The sequence below is a fragment of the Eptatretus burgeri genome, chromosome 7 (assembly GCF_056783735.1).
Source record: "Eptatretus burgeri isolate ZD-2024b chromosome 7, Ebu_testis_v1, whole genome shotgun sequence".
Lineage (NCBI taxonomy): Eukaryota > Metazoa > Chordata > Myxini > Myxiniformes > Myxinidae > Eptatretus > Eptatretus burgeri.
The window spans coordinates 110,807,639-110,830,775 of NC_140967.1; the positions used below are offsets into that span (position 1 = coordinate 110,807,639).

Here is a 23,137-nt window from a genome sequence, read left to right on the forward strand (position 1 = left end):
GGAGAACAAGTATTTGATACATTGCAGATTTTGCAGGTTTTCCCACTTACAAAGCACGTAGAGGTCTGTAATTTTTATCATCGCAACACTTCAACTGTGAAAGACGGAATCTAAATAAAAAATCCTGAAAATCACATGTATGATTTTTAAATAATTAATTTGTATTTTATTGCATGAAATAAGTATTTGATACATCAGAAAAACAGAATTTAATATTTGGTACAGAAACCTTTCTTTGCAATTACAGAGATCAGACGTTTCCTGAAGTTCTTAACCAGGTTTGCACAGACTGCAGCAGGGATTTTGGCCCACTCCTCCCTACAGATCTTCTCCAGATCCTTCAGGTTTCCGGGCTGTCGCTGGGCAACACAGACTTTGAGCTCCCTCCAAAGATTTTCTATTGGGTTCAGGTCTGGAGACTGGCGAGGCCACTCCAGGACCTTGAGATGCTTCTTACGGAGCCACTCCTTAGTTGCCCTGGCTGTGTGTTTCGGGTCGTTGTCATGCTGGAAGACCCAGCCACGCCCCATCTTCAATGCTCTTGTTGAGCGAAGGAGGTTGTTGGCCAAGATCTCGCGATACATGGCCCCATCCATCCTCCCCTCAATACGGTGCTGTCGTCCTGTCCCCTTTGCAGAAAAGCATCCCCAAAGAATGATGTTTCCACCTCCATGCTTCACGGTTGGGATGGTGTTCTTGGGGTTGTACTCATCCTTCTTCTTCCTCCAAACACGGCGAGTGGAGTTTAAACCAAAAAGCTCTATTTTGGTCTCATCAGACCACATGACCTTCTCCCATTCCTCCTCTGGATCATCCAGATGGTCATTGGCAAACTTCAGACGGGCCTAGACATGCGCTGGCTTGAGCAGAGGGACCTTGCGTGCGCTGCAGCATTTTAATCCATGACGGTGTAGTGTGTTACTTATAGTTTTATTTGATAGTGGTCCCAGCTCTCTTCAGGTCATTGACCAGGTCCTGCCGTGTAGTTATGGGCTGATCCCTCACCTTTCTCATGATCATTGAGGCTCCACGAGTTGAGATCTTGCATGGAGCCCCAGACCGAGGGAGATTGACTGTTATTTTGAAGTTATTCCATTTTCTAATAATTGCGCCAACAGTTGTTGCCTTCTCACCAAGCTGCTTGCCTATTGTCCTGTAGCCCATCCCAGCCTTGTGCAAGTCTACAATTTTGTCCCTGATGTTCTAAGACAGCTCTCTGGTCTTGCCCATTGTGGAGAGGTTGGAGTCTGATTGATTGAGTGTGGACAGCTGTCTTTTTATGCAGATAACGAGTTCAAACAGGTGCAGTTAATACAGGTAATGAGTGGAAAATGGGAGGGCTTCTTATAGACAAAACTAACAGGTCTGTGAGAACCAGAATTCTTACTGGTTGGTCGGTGATAAAATACTTATTTCATGCAATAAAATGCAAATTAATTATTTCAAAATCATACAATGTGATTTTCAGGATTTTTGTTTTAGATTCCGTCTTTCACAGTTGAAGTGTACCGATGATAAAAATTTACAGACCTCTACGTGCTTTGTAAGTGGGAAAACCTGCACAATCAGCAGTGTATCAAATACTTGTTCTCCCCACTGTATATGTATATACATACAGTAGGTTCGTGACATGGATTAAATGAACCTTCCCTCACACACTTACATAAACCCAATATCAATCATTCATTCCAACCCTGCAAGACCATGGCTTAAATGTTATTACACAGATGTGTGATCCTCAACTCGGCTGGGGGGGGTACCGTACAACAAAAATGGTGGGGGCACTTCTGGTTGTGGTGTCCGCAGTCCAAAAACAAGTCGCCTGACTTACAACTTCTTTGCCACCACCCCACCCCCCCCCTTTTTCCTTCAACTATTCAGTTCCTGACAGCCAAAGAACTCTTTTGCTGTACGCCTCGTCAGGGAGGATCTCCTCACCATTCACCCTCTCTCGGACTCAAATGGGTCGCCAGGGATTTCCTTACCGCTGGTCGTCCAAATCAGACCCTCCTCTCTGACGGATCTCCATTTCTCTTCTCCACACCATGTCGGCTCTCTCGCAGCCATAGACACTACCAGCTGCCCGGGACAAATTACCTCAGGGGGAGCCGCAGTCACCACTCCTCCAGAGCTTGATCCATTCCTGCGGTCCCACATATCTTCCCCTCCCACACAGTCCAACATCTCAATTTCTTCCCCCGCTGTCATTCAATTCTCAAACATTGCAATGCAAAATGGCGATCATGTTCCTACACTGCCATGGCCTGCTTACATGTTATAATCCACATTCACTCTTCAAACACAACTCATTTCGTTATACATAACAAACATCAACTCCACAAGACAAATTTGGTTTCCAAACCAATCCCTTTACCAACCAATGAGTCACTCTCACTCTCTCTCATCCAAATTACCCATGTCCCAATTTCTCGCAAAACTGAACCCTTTGGACAGTAAGCATCAAAGCACTTTACCCTTAGTATAAGTCGTTGCAGGTTGGTCAGATCTAAGAGTGTCATACACCCCTTCGAGGTTTTTTCGCATCCTTTTAATCCACCCCTGTGGATTCATTGCTTTCAAACTCCCTGGATCCCATACTTTAAAAAAAAAAATGTACTTGGGTATTTCATTTTTTTATATTCTTTTTTATTTGTCTATCACTCCAAAATCTTGCAGATCACCTGGGCTAATTTTTGGGTGCAATTGTAGACTTTAAGCACACCCTCAATCAGGTGTCAAAGAATCAGATCAGCCACAAGAACTGTGTCCATAAACATTCTTGCGAGAGGTAGCAGGATCTATGTCTGCTCCCCCCTCCAGCATCTAGTAGACCCGAGTTTCTCTCATCCGGTCCCAGAAACCGACCCTGGACTATTACGTTTGTCTGCTCGGCTGCCCACGATGAGAGTTGGAGTGAGTTGAGATGTGTTTTGGCATCGTGGCACGCTTTATGTTTCTCTTTCATCTTCCCATACCACCGTTTGCTTGCCCGCACTTTCTTTTCAGCTCCAGTGAGCCTTTGCTGTACCCATTTGGATCACTGCCGGCGCAGCCCATCCAATTCAGCTTGCAGGAATAGGGCGTTAGCCTGCACATGCTCCCGGCAGCTGCGATCACTATCCAACTCGGCTCTGAGCTCACACACCCTCTTCTGAAGACGTTTCATCACTTTCAGTGTTTCACTCCCGAAGGACTGCAGCTCAGCACGCAATGCCCTGTTCTCCTGGCGTAGGCTCTCTATCAGCAGAGATTCCTTACAAAGCTCAGCACAGGTCTCATTGCCAACTAGTCCAGTGTTTCGCAATTCACCTTTATCATACACTTCATCCACCTTTCTCTCTTCAATATCCCTTGCTGAAGAATCTATCATCTGACATCCAGAAGGCATTCCTGGGGTACATCAGCTACTGCAAATTCATCCAATGAAAAATTCTGAGCATCATCTTCACCAGAATCCTTTACATTCACTCCAAGTGGGGGCATTTTCTCTTCAAAGCATGCACTTGACTCTGGTTTGTTTCAAGATAAGCCTCTCGCACAACGAAAAGAAAGTTACAGCTGCTGCAACTTTCCTCCTCAACACATCCTTCCTGGGATTTCTCCAATCCTAGCTCAACAAAACAAACTTCAAAACTTGCCATCCTGTGAGTGCCAAGTTCGGGAAGCGGTGCTTCAGGAGGATCACTTTCCTCATCCAACACCTTCGCAACTTCAATGTCATTTTTCTTCAAAGTATCCAATGCGTCACTCCCTACCGTACAATCATCAAAAACATTTCTGTAGGTCCTCTCTCAACTACAGCTGTACCATCTGCATCACAACAGCGAGAAGCACTAAACTCGCCACAACCTTCCGCCTGAGCATCACTTCCACAAGATTCATAAACAGTGGGTAATTGGCCTTCACAACTAACATCAAAATCCGAGCTCTGAGACTGGTCCTCAAAATTCATTTCAAAAACATCGCTTCCACACTGGCTCAGTTGACAAGTATCCTGCTCTTCCTGTTGGGATCTGTCTGTGCCTGTAAACCCATCTTGCACTTTTTCAAATTGGGCAATTCTCTCTCCAGAGTTTACATCAAGGAAACTCACCTTCGAATGTTTCCGAACGAGTCGCTTGCTCGGTACTTGGCACATCAACATCACTGTCACTCTCCTTCATTACATGTCCTACAAATGGTTCAAACATTGGCTCCGCCAAATCTGCTCAACCCTTTTCAGCAACATCCCCATTGTCAAGGTGCTGCAGGTCCAACCCAACTTCATGCGAGTCAGTCAGCCCAAGCATGGTCTCAACAGCACTATCAACATCACCTTTGAGCCGAACAGAAACCCTTGGTTCTATCTCCTCTCCCTTTATGACATTGTCCCAAGTATTCAGCTGCTCCTGTAATGTCTCATCCATCCTTTCCCCATTCAATTGTGGCTCCCACAAGCCTTTATCAACTAACACCCACTTTTGTTCTGTTGCATGGGTTTCCAACTTTTGCACTACACCGCCACCCTGGCAGTAACAAAATTCCAATTCCTTCTCCCGCAGTTGCACCATGGCGTCCACACAGGTGTGATAGCTCTCCAGGCCCGGATTTACTTCGTTGACTCTTTGCTTTGGTGACCCAATTTCTTCCTTCAACTTTTCTCTCTTTCCTTTAACCGTTTTCGTCATTTCTTCATGTCTCGCCTTACATTCCCCTCCTTTACGGTGCCCAATTCTCCCATTGTTTCCTCCTGAACTTTTATGAATTCCTCCATTCCTTGTCCGAGTCTATCAACTTCTCGCTTAACTGCTGATATTTTGTTTGTCACTTCATCCTTATCCGTCTTCATCGTGGTCCAAACACCCTCCACATTCTCCTTCACCCTTTCATTTCCTCACGTAGTCTTGATCTCATGTGCCATCCTCTGGTCCATCCTTTGCATATCGTCCTTCACCTCCGCCACCTCGACGTCTAGGCTTTGCTGCCCCACCTTTACCTTTTCCAGTTCCACCTTCAGCTCCCATTGACCCTCCTTCATTTCCTCCCTGATTCCTTCCTGAGAAATCGATTCAGATCAATAGAGATAGATAGGGATATATTCATTGTAACTAGAGAGCCCTAAACAACATTTTGGTGTTGAAATGAAATAAGAAAATTAAATGAGTGGCATGGTTTAAAACATTCATAACCTCAAAAAACTTTAGACACCGATTCGTTGAGGATGCGGATTGCAGTTGGGTAAAAGCTGTCGTACAAGAGATTACACTTGGTGTTGATGGAGATCTGCAGATTATGTTCTTAATTAAGCGCTGATGAAATTATTCGCTCTGTTTGTGTCGTTGATGAATTTTTTTTTTTAATGTAACTTCTTTTTTGTGGTTAAAGATACACAAATACATACATGCAGAAATGTATTCCGATTCTGATAGATCATGCTCTGTTACAGAGTGTCGGTGTTGCCAAAGGAATATCTTGGCAAGGGTTATGTTGGGTGGTTTGCTGTTGCCTTCTCAGTATATCGTTAATAAACAGGAATAAATTCCTGTGTGGGGCTAGTGTGAAAAAATGCTCACTCAATTTGGTACTCAAACCCAAGGACCTCATCACTGACCTGGTGACAGCTCACTGAGCTATTGAGTCTTCATGATAACCTATGAACATACATATTGTTGAGGAAATGGCTTCTCAGGGTAAAGATTGCATACCTTAGCAATATTTATTTCCATAGTGCATGTTTAGTGTAAGCGTGAGGAAAAACATTTGTGATAGAGGATTATGCCGTGGATATGTATAAATATAAAGTTGTCGTCTTACCTCCCTCATGTATGTGTCCAAAACAGCTTTTGCCTTTAATTCCCTTTTAGTGGCCTTTCCTTTTTAGTCTCTCTTATATGTCCTTTTATCAGGAAATGTGGCCTCACAATGCCATAAAAGTGAAAGTTTTTGCGTGGGGTTTGCCGCAAAAAAGCATGCCCTGGATATGTTCCCAGAACTTTGGAGGGGCTTAAGAGAGGGACGTGCCTTGATTGACGGCTGAATCACCAATCTGTTTATTGCGGATAGGATGGGGCTATATCATGGGAAGGGGTATGATGTCGGCCATAAAATGGCATGTGCACGTTCGTCGGGGTTCCGGGGATTCACACATGTACAGTGCGGCGACGAGCTTGTTGTTCGGGTTGTTCTTCCTAGCTTTGGAGCTTGTGGTTCAAAGGTTCATGGTTCTTGGACTCCTTTCCATGACGGTTCGTTTTGCCAGTCCAGCTCGGGCTGTTTCAGCTGTCGGCCAGACGGGGTCAGAGAGCTGCGGAGATCCCGACTTGTAGCAACAGAGACGCCATCCGATTCTCTCCTTTCGAGCCACGCATGCCACGTGACCCACTTCTGGGTCATGGAGGATATTCCACAGTCCTGTCGTTTTCTCCCTGGTTTTTGTCCTTTGGTATGCCAGGGACTCAATGAGGCTTTATTTTGTTAAGGACGTTCAGTACACACGATATTCTGGGGCGCGTATTTCTTGTAAACCAGTCCTGTTATAATTGATGTTCTTGTGTCCCATGTTCTTGTCCTGTTTTGTGTCCCATGTTCTTCCCTTCCCTCTTTTAATGAACACACACATTGATTAATTTGGTCTCTGTGGAGTTATTCGAGTTGTCCTGATCGCGAGCCACAGTGGCACTTAATCATCCGACAAAGGACAGATTGGGTAGAGGGGCAATTGGTGTCCTACACCAAAGGTTCACCACTCCAGGCATGATGAAACCACTCATGCCACCATTTTGGTGCTTGGTGTGAGGGAAAAGCCAGCACATCACTCGACCAACTCAGATGTTCCACCCAAGTATGGTAGAGTGAGTGGCAAGTAGGCCCTTGTCCTTTCTCAGAGTGTCCGAACCTGTGGACCGGCGTGACCATTTTAATCGTGGTTTGTCAGGATTCGAACCAGGAAACTGCCCCCAGTCTGACAACTGCAACAATATATACATCTATAATTATTTGTTGACAATCCTCTGGGAGGAGGGGAGGGGGGTTTTGAGATCATGAATATTCTAATGCACTGCACCACACCTGCTTTTCATGCCATGATTTTGAAGGTACTGAAAAAAAAGTAATGGTTGGTGGTGGCAAGCTTGAAACGTATAAGGGATGTCAATTGACAAATTGTAGTCAATGTACAAGGCGCACGAGAGACAGTGACAATAACAGTGATAAAAAAAAACCTTCAACCGATTTTTGGGTTTAACCATTGGTCATTGTGCCAGTTGACCAATTACTGCAGTAATACAATCTTTGGGCCTTGTGGGATTCAGAACAGCATCCCCAGGGAGGAGTCCAGTACGAAAGTCATGACTGCGACATTAGGTTTAGGGATATAACTAAGGGATATAACTTAGGGATATAACACCACATATAACTCTGTATCATCACCAGTACGTGATGATAAAACCATCATTGTTGCATTTCCTTCTTGCTCCGCCAAAGGGTAGACACCCGAGAAGTCTGCGACGTTTTGACTTGTTTTTCGCCGACTCTTTGTGAAGGACACTGTGGGATCTTTAACATCCAACAACTAATGATAGAAGACCTGACGATCAGTTTAATATTAATCCGAGGGATGGTGCACACTTTGATCAATCACCCGGCGTGTGGAACACAAAGTTTTAGCTGAACCGAGATGCAAACCTGGATGACTCAGACACGAGTTTAGATACCTCATTGCAATCCATCCATCAGGACCATACTCTGTGCAGAGCGTTGGTGCTGCCTAAGCAGTCTCCTTGGTTATTGGGCACAATCCTGGAGAGGTTGCCACTCCGACACAGGATACCAGCAAGCCGCTACTCATTTTGCCGACCTCGGAAGGATGACAGGCAGAGTAAACCCCACCTGGTATTAATTCAACAGCCGAGTGGGATTTGACCTCAGGATCCTCGGATCGCAAACCCACCACCCCAACCATTAAGCCGACACCAGGGATTTTGCAATCCTGATCACCTTATATCATATATGGCCAGTAAATAAAAGTTTATGGTCAATGGCAAAGTTTTAATCATGTGTTTTTACAGACTAATGTAATCGATATCAAATATGACCGTCATGACATGTGGAAGAGTTCATTCTTACCTTGTATAGACACGTGTCGAGCACGAGATTGCAGACCTCCGCCAAATCATCAGTGAGTTGGAGACGTGAATGCACGAACTGCCCAAGCTCTTCATTGGACATTACGTCCCACACTCCATCACAAGCAAGTACAACAAACTCATCACCGTCGCTACGCTCCACAGTGTACACTTCTGGCTCAGGAGACACCAGTTGTTCTGTGGGACCCTTGCCATCAACACACTTGTAGTCAAAATCACCGAGTGCACGAGATACAGCAAGCGAGCCATTCACACGCTGGATCATGACACTACCGCCTGCATTTTGTATACGTTCTTTCTCAGCGGGGTTGCATGGTTTATGGTCCTCTGTGCAAAAATGGATGCGCCCATTACGAAAGAGCACAGCACGAGAGTCACCACAATTGATGAAATAGAGGTAACGTGGTGAAACCATGACAGCCACAACTGTAGAGCCACTACGATCAAGACCATTCTTGATGTCTACAATGGTGCGCATAAGCGTATCGATCTGCAGAAAGCCTTCCCGGATGCCACACTTTACATCTTCAGGTTGGGGCTCACTACATGAGTTGCGCTTAGACAACACGTCAGCTGCGATTATGTTCTCCAGAAGGTGCTCTGAACAGTACGTGGCGACGCGTGAGCCTGCGTGGCCATCGTACACCGCAAAAAAAGACCAGTTCTTCAGTCCAACCGGTAGGCCAATCAAGGCAGTATGTGCATCCTCCATCTCGACGCGCCATCCTTGCATGGAGCTGAGGGCATATCGTACACCATTACCTGAGCCATGAGTGTTGTGTTTCTCAGTCTTAGGCTTGTCCAGAAAAGCCCCCATTCCTAATCGGTAAGCACTGCAACAAAAGAGAGTACACAGAACAATGATGAACATGACCACCTCAATCACACAACCATAGATTAAACAACAGATAGCTGCTCTCACTGCCACAATATACGAACGAACAATGAATCGAGTCACAAACTAAAACAACCTTCAAAAAACAAACATGAAAAATCTCATTTGATTGTTTCAGTTGCAATGGCGTTATTAGCACATGTTGTGAGTAGAACTGTTTGCAGGGAAATAGCCAAGCAAAGGTAGGTAAGCTACACAATGAAGGAACGACTGAAGGCCTTATCATTCAATTAATGCTTTACTTGGATGGACACCACACATTCAGGAGGATTTTGAGCAGGAAATAAATAAATAAACTAACATTTAAATGAAATGGCTCCCAAACAATATTTGCTGCTAATTGCAGGGATCAACAAGAACACAAAATCAATAAAACTTCAACCATTGAACTCGATTTGAGGTGAAAAAAAAACAACAACAAAAACAGGAGCAATTCCCCCTGGGCGCTCACCTGGTTGCGGCTGGATAAGAAAACCAGGGAACCACTCACTCACTGGTAGGCATGGATGACCCACAGAATATGTAACGGAGAAGTAAATACAGTACCTTTGGATTTTGTTTTTAATGGTGTGAGCAAGCTTTGGTACATCACAGGTGATAAAGGTTGTAGTCAAGTTTCATCGGAATTGTGTATGTAGCTTCTGAGAAGAAAGCAAATACCGATTTTTGGGGGAAACCCCCGTAGACCCCTTTAGGGACCGATTTTTATTTTTTGAATGATTTGAACAACTTTGGTTCTGACCATGTGTGAAGGTTGCGGTCAAGTTCCATCAAAATTGTGTCCGGTTTCAGGGAAGAAGTTGCAAGTGTTTGCGGACGAACGGACAAGGCACCATCCCATAAGCTCTCTGGAACTCCATTACAGGTGAGCTAAAAATCTTACATTAAAGAGAAATTGGACCTGGGGACTAAAATCGGCCATTTTGGATTTGAGCCTGTGAGGTGGTGTTGATGGATTTGAGACTAATTGATGTGATATGAAAACAAGTGTCAAACTAAGCTCCCCAGAATATTGTTACGGATCCTGGGAATGTTCCCTTACTATATCAGTTGGTCTCATGCGTTATTGTGTCTGTATGCATGTCAATCACCTACAGGTCACATTTTTAAACCAATCTTCACGAAAATTGTGGACTTGGTAAAAAAGCAAGAAGCAGATTGATTTTGAGGTCAAAAAGTCAACAACTTTGTTAAATTTCTAAAATCATCAATTTTCAACCTATCTAGTTGAAATTTGAAGAGGATTTTCACATCAGGTCAATGAATTCAAGCACCAATTGTTTTTGAGGTCAACATCGGCCAAAAGGACAACATTGGCCGAATGTCATCAACCGAGGTGCGATTTCTAAAATCATCAGTTTTCATCTGATCGAGTTGAAATTTGAACAGGATTTGCATATCAGGTCACTGAATTCAACCACCTATTTTCTTTGGTCGAATTTGTGTTTTTTTGAGATTTTGCAAGTGTCGTGCGCTGCATGACATATTTCTTGTTTGTTTATTTGGCCGTTTGTTTGTCTGAGAGAAGGACATCTCAAAAAAATGATGGACTGGTAAGGACGAATCTTGGTGCACAGGTTGGGTGTGTGACGAATTGATTAGATTTTGGTGAGGATCTGAATCCAGATCCGGATATGAGAATTTTTAAGTGACACTTTTTCCATTGCGAGAAAGGGCCAAAAACGATACATCGCACAATATCCCAAAAATCTGTGGACAGATTGTTTTATTTTGTACGAGCAAATACAACCCGCCGCTTCGCTGATGGGGATATCAAGGGTGAGGGGAGAAAGAGGGAGGGAGAGAGAGGAGAGGGGAGGGAGAGAGGGGAGAGAGAGGAGGGAGGGGAGAGAGAGGAGGGAGGGGAGAGAGGGGAGGGAAAGGAGGGAGGAGAGAGAGAGGAGGGAGAGAGAGGAGGGAGAGAGAGAGGAGGGAGAGAGAGGAGGGAGAGAGAGGATGGAGGGGAAGCTAGGAGACGGTGAGGAAAGGGGGAAGAGCGAGGAAAGGGGGGGGAGGTGGGGAGAGCGACGCCTCACCAAATATTGCTATACACTGTGAGAGGGATAGGTGTGAGGAAGGGTGTGAGGAAGGGTGTGTGTGTGTGTGTGTGTGTGTGTGTGTGTGTGTGTGTGTGTGTGTGTGTGTGAGTGGGAGAGAGAGAGAGGGAGAGAGAGAGAGAGAGAGAGAGAGAGAGAGAGAGAGAGAATATGAGAGAGAGAATATGAGAGAGAGAATATGAGAGAGAGAATATGAGAGAGAGAATATGAGAGAGAGAATATGAGAGAGAGAATATGAGAGAGAGAATATGAGAGAGAGAATATGAGAGAGAGAATATGAGAGAGAGAATATGAGAGAGAGAATATGAGAGAGAGAATATGAGAGAGAGAATATGAGAGAGAGAATATGAGAGAGAGAATATGAGAGAGAGAATATGAGAGAGAGAATATGAGAGAGAGAATATGAGAGAGAGAATATGAGAGAGAGAATATGAGAGAGAGAATATGAGAGAGAGAATATGAGAGAGAGAATATGAGAGAGAGAATATGAGAGAGAGAATATGAGAGAGAGAATATGAGAGAGAGAATATGAGAGAGAGAATATGAGAGAGAGAATATGAGAGAGAGAGAATATGAGAGAGAGAGAATATGAGAGAGAGAGAATATGAGAGAGAGAGAATATGAGAGAGAGAGAATATGAGAGAGAGAGAATATGAGAGAGAGAGAATATGAGAGAGAGAGAATATGAGAGAGAGAGAATATGAGAGAGAGAATATGAGAGAGAGAATATGAGAGAGAGAATATGAGAGAGAGAATATGAGAGAGAGAATATGAGAGAGAGAATATGAGAGAGAGAATATGAGAGAGAGAATATGAGAGAGAGAATATGAGAGAGAGAATATGAGAGAGAGAATATGAGAGAGAGAATATGAGAGAGAGAGAATATGAGAGAGAGAGAATATGAGAGAGAGAGAATATGAGAGAGAGAGAATATGAGAGAGAGAGAATATGAGAGAGAGAATATGAGAGAGAGAATATGAGAGAGAGAATATGAGAGAGAGAATATGAGAGAGAGAATATGAGAGAGAGAATATGAGAGAGAGAATATGAGAGAGAGAATATGAGAGAGAGAATATGAGAGAGAGAATATGAGAGAGAGAATATGAGAGAGAGAATATGAGAGAGAGAATATGAGAGAGAGAATATGAGAGAGAGAATATGAGAGAGAATATGAGAGAGAATATGAGAGAGAATATGAGAGAGAGAGAGAGAGAGAGAGAGAGAGAGAGAGAGAGAGAGAGAGAGAGAGAGAGAGAGAGAGAGAGAGAGAGAGAGAGAGAGAGGAGTGGGAGCACACAATGACCACTTAATTATGCTTAAGGCCCAGTCACACCTTGACGTTTTAGCCAGCAATGGCAACGTATTAAAATGTATGTAAAATGCTGGCTTACGTTGACCTTTTGATGTTTTTTTTTTTTTAAAGATTCGGACGTATTCATAACGACTTGGTCTTATGCATAACGTATTAGTAACGGACACAGAACGTTTCGTTGTGTTATAGATAACTTGTACCAACGAATGCTGAACCTGTTGTCGGCCTTCACAATCTATGCCCAACGATAGTCTAACTTAGGCATAGCGTGCTGCACGCATCGCCGACGAAGACGTGGCGTAGCCTATGGAAAAGCTGCTGCACAACGATTCAAATCATAACCGCCGCAGAAATGGAAGTGTCAACATCGCAGTCACTCCTTGGCGATCTTGCCAGCGTATGCCGACCTCTGAAAAATGCGTCTAAAACGCTGGCGCACATCGAATACGGTATGGGTAAGTTGGGTATGCGTGAATAGAACGCTAAAGTACGCTATCAACGTCGTAGTAAGTGGAGTACGTCTTGCAATTTTGAACATGTTGAAAATTTTACGACGTACTTGCCGTATGACACACACTCCGCATGCGATGGGAATAAGTTGTACGCACGATATGTGATCGTTGACACACATTGACACACGTTACTTGTAAGGTGCTCATAAGTCAAAACACGTCAAGGTAATGGTTAGCGTCAGTGTTCCAGACTCCCGTTTTTTTTTTTTTCTTCGGTATGACGGTGTTCAGTGTACAGTGCGGTTTTGATTTAAATCGTTGAGCGGCAGCCTATTAATTATATTATATTATAACCGCACTAGAAATCGAAGTGTCAAAATCACCATCATTCCGAAGGAAGAAAAAAATAAAAATAAAAATAAAACCAGGAAGTCTGGAACACTGACACTAACCATTACCTTGATGTGTTTCGACTTATGAGCACCTTACAAGTAATGTGTGTCGATGTGTGTCACCGATCGCGTAACGTGAGTACAACACGTAACTCATAGGTTAGAAATAAGTTTCGTGTACGCTAAACATTACCTCGACGTGTTTCGACTTATGAGTAACTCACAAGTAACGTGTGTCGACGTGTGTCGACGTGTGTCAACGATCGCGTAACGTGGCTACAACTTATGGCCAGCGTTATGCGGAACGTGTGAGTCATTCGCTGGCATAAGTCTTAAAATTTCAAGCATGGAAAATTTGAGGACAACCGAAAAGTACAACGTTTAAAGCCAGTGTACAACGACGTATGGCAGTGTTTTTCAGCGTGCTTTCAATGCTATCAAAACTCACCAATAACGTATTCGACGTGTACCAGCGTTTTAGACAAATTTTCCAAAAATCGGCATAAGCTGGCTAAAACGTCAAGGTGTGAATGGGCCTTTAATGACCGAACACACACACAAACACCCACTCTAATTGAAGTTTCAGTAGCCAGCGATTTGAGCCTAAAGAATGCAGAAATCAAGAAAATAACTAAATATCAAGATTCCAAAAAGAAGGGAAAAGACCCTAGAAGTTGAAATGATCCGAAATTGTACTAGTGATTATTGAAGCTCTGATAATGATGAAGATGAACCTCACATAGATCTTAAAAACCATCCCTGAGAATATTTCTACAAACGAACTACAGTTGGAAGCTGTCCGGGGCTCAGTGACGATCCCCAAAAGAACCCTCAGAACAAAACTTTGAGATAAAAATGAGAACAAAATTTCACACCTTGGTCCATGATTCGTGACCGCACTTACCAAAATGGAAGTGGATACTTCGAGACCTGGGAGGACTCTGTTCCACCTTCTGAAACCCATATATGGAGATAATCAACGACACACACACACACACACACACACACACACACACACACACACACACACACACACACACACACACACACACACACACACACACACACACACACGAAGGTGGATACTTGTGAGACCTGGGGCGGGAGCATTTAAAACCCAATCTATCTACCAGGCAAAGGTCTGCCTGCATGCATGCATACTCGTACATGCAGCCACCTTTGCACCCTTTCAGTTGGTTCACTCTGAATCTGAGTCATACATGCTACATTCCCATCAACAGAGGGGGAGGGGTGAGGAGCAGGAGGGGGGGAGGAGTGGGAAAGAGAGCGGGCGGAGTCAGAAAGAGGGAGAAGGATGCGAGAATGAGAGGTCGTGTTGGGAGGGAGAGAGAGAGAGAGGGGGGTGGGATAGGGGTGAGAGAGGCAGAGGGGTGAGAGAGGGGAAGGGGTAATGGATTCCGGCAGATGAGACACCCAGTTTAACGTCCATCCGAGAGACGGCACACACATTGATGAATCACCCTGCCTGTGAAACACCGGGATGACGGTTTATAGCTGGGTCAGGATTCGAACCCAGGCTAGAAATCTTGGAGTAAGAATGCGGACCTCTCAACTTTCCTGCTGTGATGTGCTGATTCATTACTTCATAACAACTGAAAAGATTTTTTACTCATTATGATCATATAATTTTTTTTTCCCTTCCTACCTCCGGGATTAAACCAGAGCATCGCCATTGACTCAAACTTGAAGAGCGCGCACCACGTGGCTTCACCAAGCAATCCACGGAACGGTTGAAGAAACTCTTAAAACGAAACCTTTCTGTTGCACCGCAGAACAACACGTGGCCAACGCACGCGAGTGACAGCTGAACTTTGTTCAACTCGATCGACATACAGTATTTAGTGGCAGTGAGAATATTGTAGAGCAGTCACCAAGTGGTTTAAGCACTCCAACGAAACGGCTGATAAGGAACGGCTCGTTTGGCACGCAATTAGCAATGACCGAACCATCACATAAAACATACACCTCCTGGACACACCCAAAATGTCAAATATGTCTGAATTGGACAAATAAACACTTTCTTTAGCATCAGAACTGCTGCTAAGTTCGATTCTGGAGCTTAAATTTTGTAATTCTGCTTAGTTTAAGAGATTTTTGTGGTTATCACATGTGAGGAAATGAAATAAAGCAACGAACGCTGATGTCTCCAGGCATTTATAAGCATTGCAGTGTGTCCACCGATTCATGGTTATGATGAACAGGCATTCGATAATACGAGTCAGGAAAGTGAAAAAATACTTTATCGTAAAGAAATTGTTGCGGCCTGTTCCAAGTCAAGGTATGGTCGAGAAGGCCAAAAAACATGGTGGCTTCAGACCCCAGTTCGGTAGCCCAGGGTATGCCTGAAGATCCCAGAGAGCGAGATGGCCGAGGAGCACCTGATAAAGAATATATAGTTAAATAAGGCCGTTAATCATGTTCAAAAGGGATGTTTTAATTAACCCAAACACCCAATTTTCAGTCATGCACTTCCTTGGAGTTCCCTTCATATGCATGCAAAGTTTCAGGCTGTTTGGTTTTCTAGTTTTGGAGTTGTGGAGGAGACACACTGACACGCACGCACACACACTTATTATTGTAAGATGTCGATTCAGTTTGGAGAAAAGATGGAGGAGTGGGATGTAGAACCAAGAGGAGTTGGAAATTCAATAGAAATCAGAATCGTTATGGAGGGAAATATAAAGTTTTTATGTTTTTAATATATATTTTGTTGCTTGTTCCTATTTTTTGAAAGGAGAGGAAATAGAGACATGAAAGGGTAATGTTGAGGAACGAGAAGCAAGATACCCGGGAATACACCCACGACTCGGCAGGGCACACTTTCTATCTGAGGAAGGCTTTGAAAAGGCCATTCAGGCCTTGACAATACGAAACAAAACCCACAGAACGGCGTTTGGTGCGATTCGTTTCGTATTTCGACGAAAACGGCAACGCATTGACGAATGTCACGATAAAACACAATGAATCTGGTTCGGAAAACTCAGCTTTGGTGAGTTGGAACCAAGCAGCTCAAATTTCACCTTGCACGCACGAACAACCCAAACCGGAGGTTCGATGATGACAAAATTAGGTTATTAGGACAAAACTTGGTGGATGAGTTGGGTATGTGACAAGAACATGTGGATTCCATTTTGGTTAAGGTCTGGATCCACATCCGGCCTATGTGAGTGGGATAAAAAACGTAACCTGTTCAGCCTGGCGGAGGTGTGCGCTCTCCCGAATGCCGTTCTCGTTTAACAATGCAAAATAGCGCATCACTGGAGTATTCGTCTTGGTGACCCCTTTCACACAAGCTACTGAGTGCAACCTCCATTAATGTTTGTAAACCAACTTTAGTCGAAAGGGCCTGTGTTGAGGAGCATTACTTACTTGTTGCGTCTTGTCTGATCTGGATTGGGTTTAAATACAAATGCTTGGCAAGAAAGAAATCAGAATATCAGATCCATTTTGAACCTTTGAACCTCTTTATGTGATCTAAAGAAAAGCAACAGTCATGTCTTTCAACTTCGATTTGTAGTGGCCGTTGCAAGGAGTCCTTTTGCCATTTCTTTTGTGGATTAGATGAAACACAGAGACTTAACAAACCGAAAAAAAAAAAACCCACTAATTTCTGTGACCGATGTTGACTTTTGGCCCTTGCATATCCCAAATGTTTCTACACATCCTGATAGAGAGTTTGAAAGCACCAAAAAATGTGTAGACAGTCACAAAGGAACAGTTCATTTCCCACTCAAATCGACAGCACATCTGCATGCGAGCCAAGCTGTGTTTAGCCGATTACAGCAAAGACCCGGTCGCACGATTGTGCGTTGAAGCATTGTGTAATTGCCTCTTCCAGAAGCTATTTTTAAAGCAACCTGATCGTTTGTTCAATGTGATGTTCCAACAGTACAGTAAAATAGGTTCAGTAAAATCCATGCCAACGAAGGGAAGTGATTGCACCCAAACTCAATATCATCTCACAAACTTATTTCCAGCAAGTGAGCCAACCCCTTGCCTGCCTTTCCACCAACAAAATATACCGCATGAGGATGCAACCTGCACAGCAGTACCAATAGCTCCTCTGTGAATATTGTTGTCACATTATATTTTATTTGCCATTTCAATTTTATTTCATTAAAAAAAAAAATTAATCGGGCACGATCCCACACATTGCCTCATAATGTGAATTGAAGACAAAGATAAACATGCGAGTCAAGTAGTGTAATTTCTGATCAGGTGTTAAATAATCAGGTCACATAGCAGGTTGGTAAACTGGTGGGGTGGCATCCCCAAATAAAATCAACATTCAGTAAACATGTCAGGCACCTTGTTGCATGGAGGGTTACAGTATAGGAGGTAAAGTAAGACAGGATGCTTCTTTGTATTATTATCCAACTTGTCATCAAGTCATGCTATTGTTGATAAACAAATTTGATTGATGAATCGATGGAAAGAAAGCTTGACCAACCAACAGAGTGACCACCCCTACCTCCCATAAAGGAAAAGTACGATACCTCACTCCACAGGACATTACTACTTGGGGGCATTGTGCTCAAGTTTATGACACAAACACAAAGACATGTTTCAATCAACGCAAATGAAGAAGAAGGAAAAAAAAAGCAGCAAGCATGTTTAAAGTTACCAGTTCTGCAACATTTGCATAAGAGTTTGAACAAACTGTCATTGTTGTGAGCCCTGGGGGAGGACAAAACGAATACACATACATTAAAGCTACTTATGCCTTTGTATTCTGTTTTACAATTAAGTGCACAATTAACACTGTCCTCCAATCCTCCGGAATCGAACCCTCTCTCATACATACTGCCGTGTCCAGGAGGTCTAACCTCTACCTGGACAGATGGCCAAACTTCTCCCTTGGAGTCCTCCAGCAGAGACTCTCGGAGGTTAATGCGCGCGCATGCGGGGAAATAGATAAGTGCTGCACCAGAAAGGCACAAATACCCCGACACAAGCAAATTGTATTGACTAAATAATAATTTCATAACAATAATCAAACATGTACAATGACAATAATTCAAATTATAATGAAAGAAAAACGTGAGGTAAACTAAATCTAAATCTAATTGAGGCGTCTTCACACAGACATAAACACAGACAAGGGGGAAATGAAGCAAAGAAATCTCCTTCCTTTGTCTCGGCACTTAGCTGTCTGCCAGAGATGGTCTTGAGGGAGCTTTGAATCGAGGCGCTTCATGGACACGCTCAACAAAATGGTGCCAAGCCGCCTTCTCGCCGTGGGAAGAACGTACGTCAGGCAATTTGTGAGCGGTAATTAACACCAAGGCTCAGAGACCACCGCGCAGCTTCATTCCACAAGCGAATATGCCGACTGTTCCTCTCTTACACCCGCTCGGGTCACAACGATGGCTCACACGAGACAATTTCTGAGGCTCCGTGAGGAAGCCACGAGGCACGTTCTCCTTCCCTCCTCAGAATCGTACACACTTCACGGCTCAACCGAACCGTCAATGGCCAATGTCCTGCTCAGCACACAAGCCAAATTCACACAGCACTAACATGAGAATCATGCAGCCTTCGTCATGCCGAGAGCAAAAACGTCCTCTTCTGACTGTGTGCGTCCCTTCGTTATTCCTCCTCAACCTTCCTATCTGATCTGCTCCTCCCACCCCCTCTTCCTCTTCATGCGCCTCCTGTCACGCCCATCAAACCTCCGCCTCTGGGGCAAGGCCTGCTCACACAAAACCCGGGAAGGTGGGGCCTCTGCCCCCTCGGCACGTTTGCTTGTTTGTTGTCGTGGATTTGGTTGTAAAAACATAGGGAAAAGTCACAGGGGGAAATTATATACTGGGGAAGTTATCCTTGATCCCTACCTAATTAACTCAGCACCACCCCCTGTGTGGTGACAAGTAACTTAAGCTCACAGTCTTCCTTCTTAATTACATCGAGATGTCTCCTTCACGTCCACGGACCAAACAACTCGATACAATCCTATCTAATGAAATCCCTTCACCTACCCCAAAAACATAACAATACGTTTAACAGCCTCTTTGTCCAACTGTAATTATCATTTATGTACAAGCCTCATCAATGCCTGGTGCTCTTCCCTTCTTCATCCTCTGCAATGCCATCTGCACTTCCTCCTCTGTCATCTCTACCAAATTCATTTTCGCCTCTACGTAACACGGTAGCTCCAGCTCACCATTGCTTCCTTCCTGGTTCAATAGCTATTTGAAATATCCTTCCCACACCTTCAATACTGCCCCCTCTCTGTCTCGAGCCTCCCACCACCATCCTAATCACCGCAACCCCCCCCCCCCCTTTCATGACCTTACTACCTTCATCTCTGTCATGAGCCAATTTATATATCATCTTCCTTCTGCCATCCTCTTCCTACTTGTTGTGCACCTCCTCTTCCATATTATTCCTCACCTTATCCACAGTTCTCCTTGCTGCTTTCTTCTTCTGCCCATACAGGTGCAGTTACCCCGCATCCAGCTGCCTCCCTCTATCCTTAATGTTCTCTATCCTCTTCCAAACCTCCTTTTCACCAACTGCCTTCGTGACTTCCTTTGTCCACCATACTTGGTTCCTATCCCTTGATGATGCACCCTTTCCTGACATCCTTCAACACAAAAATTCTGCAATTCCCCTAAACGCCTCTCCGTACTTCTTTCACTCCTCCTCCAAACCTTCCACTTCTTCGCTAAGTTTATCATTCCTGGCCATCAACCTCTCATTGTACTCGACGATGATATTTCTCTCTACACTTCCCCCCACCTCATAATCTTCCGACCCCTGCTCTTACCCTCCCTCCCTTTCTTCATCGATACCACAAGCACCACAGACTTTTGCTGGGTGGTGACATGCTCTCCCACCACTGCATTACAAGCCTTAAGCCTCCACAACTGGCACTTCCTCACCACCCAATTCAATTCTGTTCTTTGATGTCCACTCCTTTGAGCGATTTTTGGCTTTCCCGCTTTTGAAAGAATGAACCAGCTCCGGCCATCCTATTCCTCACCACCAGCTCCACCAGCTATTGATCCTCTCTGTTCTTCATTCCCCAACCAAATCGACCAAAACGTTCCTCACCTGGCCCCACTACTCCCACATGTACGTTAAAGTCCGTGCAATGCATAGCATCACCTCCAGCTCAACCATTCCCATCATCTTCTCCAGTGTGTTCCTGAAAAACTGCTTCTCCACCCCAGTCCTTCCAATTTGAGGCCCATATACCGATATAACACACACCATTTGCCTCTATGCCTGGTGTTGGCTTGATGGTTAGGGTGGTGGGCTTGGAATCCTTGGGTTGGGTAGTGGGCTTGGGATCCTAGGATCCTGAGTTCAAATCACACTCGCTGTTGAATTAATACCAGGTGGGTGGACTCTGCCTGTCATCCTTCCGAGGTTGGCAAAATGAGTACCAGCTTGCTGACATCCTGTGTTGGAGTGGTGACCTGTCCAGGATTGTGCCCAATAGCCAAGAAGACTGCTTTGGCAGCACCAACGCTCTGCACAGAGTATGGTCCCAATGGATGGATGGATTTGCCTCTGGATCACCAACCATGCTTCCCATCCTTCCCATCTTTCCACTCTGACCACATGCATGCTGATCTCTTCTGATACTATTATTCCCATGCCATTACTCCTTCCATCCCCACCCATGTGCACAAGTTTGTCTCCTCCTATCAACCTCCTTGCCCTGTCTCCTTTATACACAACACTTCCAACCTTCTTCTGTGCATCATCTCCACCACCTTGACTCCTCTCTCCCTCATTGATCGCACATTCAAACTACCGAGCCTGAGCTCGTTTCTGAACCGCTGCACACCTGGCAGAGATAGAACTATCTTGATCAGTTTGGGATCCTCAGGTCATCAATTAGCAGCACTGCCCTGGCTGACCTGCTGGACCCACTACCCTAGCCTGTTATAATCTTGAGCACACATGCAGGCACACACTGCTCTTTCTCCAGTCGCTTCTCCTATCCCCCATGCCTGGCCCGTCTCCCTCCGCACTTGACTCCTCACCCCCACCACCGAGGTACTCACTCCTCCCTTCACCCCACTCACTCCCCCTTCTCTTCCCCCCCCCTCAGTTCAATCGTCATCATGCTTGTGCAAATCGGCTCCGACTCCCATGCTCGAACCTTCTCGACTCCACTGGCACAAAGATTTTTTGGGGGATTTTAACCGGTTCATGCCCCAGGGGGTGGGGACCTCAGGTCATAGTGGTCAAAATGCTACAGTATTTTTGTGAAAACCCTAACAAAGTCCCAAAAAGCAGTGTATTTCAACCTTTTCGGAACTGTTGCTGTCGTAACGACACTTGAGAATCAAATAATGGCACCAATGCAAAAAATAATTTACTTTCTAATTTCCTGTTTGATTTTCCAACTTCTCCAGAGATCCTTTTGTGTTGAGTCATGACTTGGTTGCAGCAGATCAACAAATCTCTGCAACCAAAACGACACTGCGATTCAGCCATCAGACATTGATGAAACGAAGAATATCAGAACAGTTTTCTTGGCATATTCCAGCAAAGTGCAAAACGGCAGATGATGGAAGGGCCTGGAACGAATCAGATTGAATACTTTCACTACAACCTGACAGAGAGAGTCCAAGACCAACAGACCAACAGATAGAGAGCTAGAAAGAGATGGAGAGATAGGTAAATAGAGACAGAAAGAAATAGGGAGATAGAGATGGATATATCGAAATAGAGGGATAAAGAGAAAGAGAATCCTCTGATTGCAAAACTGATTTGAGACAACACACACAAGCACAAGGTTGTGCAACATCTCCATTATCTGTTGACGCATCCATTGCAAGACCTCCAACAGCCATCAGCCCCACAGTTCTGTCTTCAGATTTTCATTCCACGTGAAGTGAAAGCACCTCAAGAAATTGTGGCCAACAGCTGCAGGGCTGAGCTATCATTTATGGACACGTTGAAAAATCTGTTTTCTTTCTTTTTCATATTAACTGTGGAAACAGAGTCCATTCCACCGACCAAGCAATGCTGAATGAAATCTTCTTCAGAGATTCCTTATGGTAAGCCAGAAGCAAGCAGATTTTATTGCTGGCAAATGCCAAACGTTGACAACCTGCCATGCTACTTCAACCCCGAACTCTCCCTTTGAGGATAAATTTTCAGTCGAGCAATCTCAGAATATAAGAGAGCTCCTGTTAAAAAAAACAACTTCCTGCAAATGTCCTTGGGATAGAATTTGAAACAAGATGATGCTAATATTACCTTTTATATGATTGTGAGGTTAGTTTTGGATGGGAATATTAAAAAAAAATTCCTGGTAGAATTACAATGAATACTTTTTGAACAAATTAATGAATACTAACGACCCTGGGAGCCATTAAACAAATCAAGATTTATGCCACCAGTTGAAAGGCCCAGCTATAAAAAGAAAAAACAATACAATCATTTCTGACACTAAAGTTAATAATTGTGGAATGAGAACGATCCCAAAGCATTGCCTCCAACAATGGCAGCAAGAGTACAAAGTGCAAGAGCATCAGCTCAAAGTACAACAGTACAGTAAGGACTCGTGCTCTGGCTAGCAGAGGATTTACAATGTTTTCTTCATTTTATAACACTTTTGAATAACACTGGTTTAGGATAATAATAATAAAAATATACACTTAATAAAAATGTGCACATGCTTTCAATGGAACACCCAAAGGTTTGTCTATTCTCGTTTCAATGACATGAGTAACTTGAGCGGTCGACGGCGCACCATCGCAAATCCACATGCTTCTCACCAAAGTCAAGGTTGAAAGATGGCAAAAGTTCCACCCAAAGCTGTCCACAAAGTTTCGTCCAAATCCGTCCGTAACCTTTTGAAATACTGTGCTGCATATCAATATATCTGCATACCTTTTGAAAACACTGCATATCATTTTT

General features: G+C 44.2%; 1 protein-coding gene across 5 annotated transcripts in view; it reads right to left on the reverse strand.

Annotated features, from left to right (window-relative positions):
- Window positions 1-23,137, reverse strand: part of LOC147024094 (protein phosphatase 1B-like) — a 136,978-nt gene that overhangs the window by 97,243 nt on the left and 16,598 nt on the right. For all 5 annotated transcript variants that reach the window (XM_085890286.1, XM_085890285.1, XM_085890287.1 and 2 more), the window contains one exon: window positions 8,104-8,956. In XM_085890286.1, coding sequence (XP_085746412.1) covers window positions 8,104-8,940 — 837 coding nt within the window. In that variant the 5' untranslated portion in view covers window positions 8,941-8,956. Of the gene's footprint in view, window positions 1-8,103; window positions 8,957-23,137 lie in introns of those variants that run through there.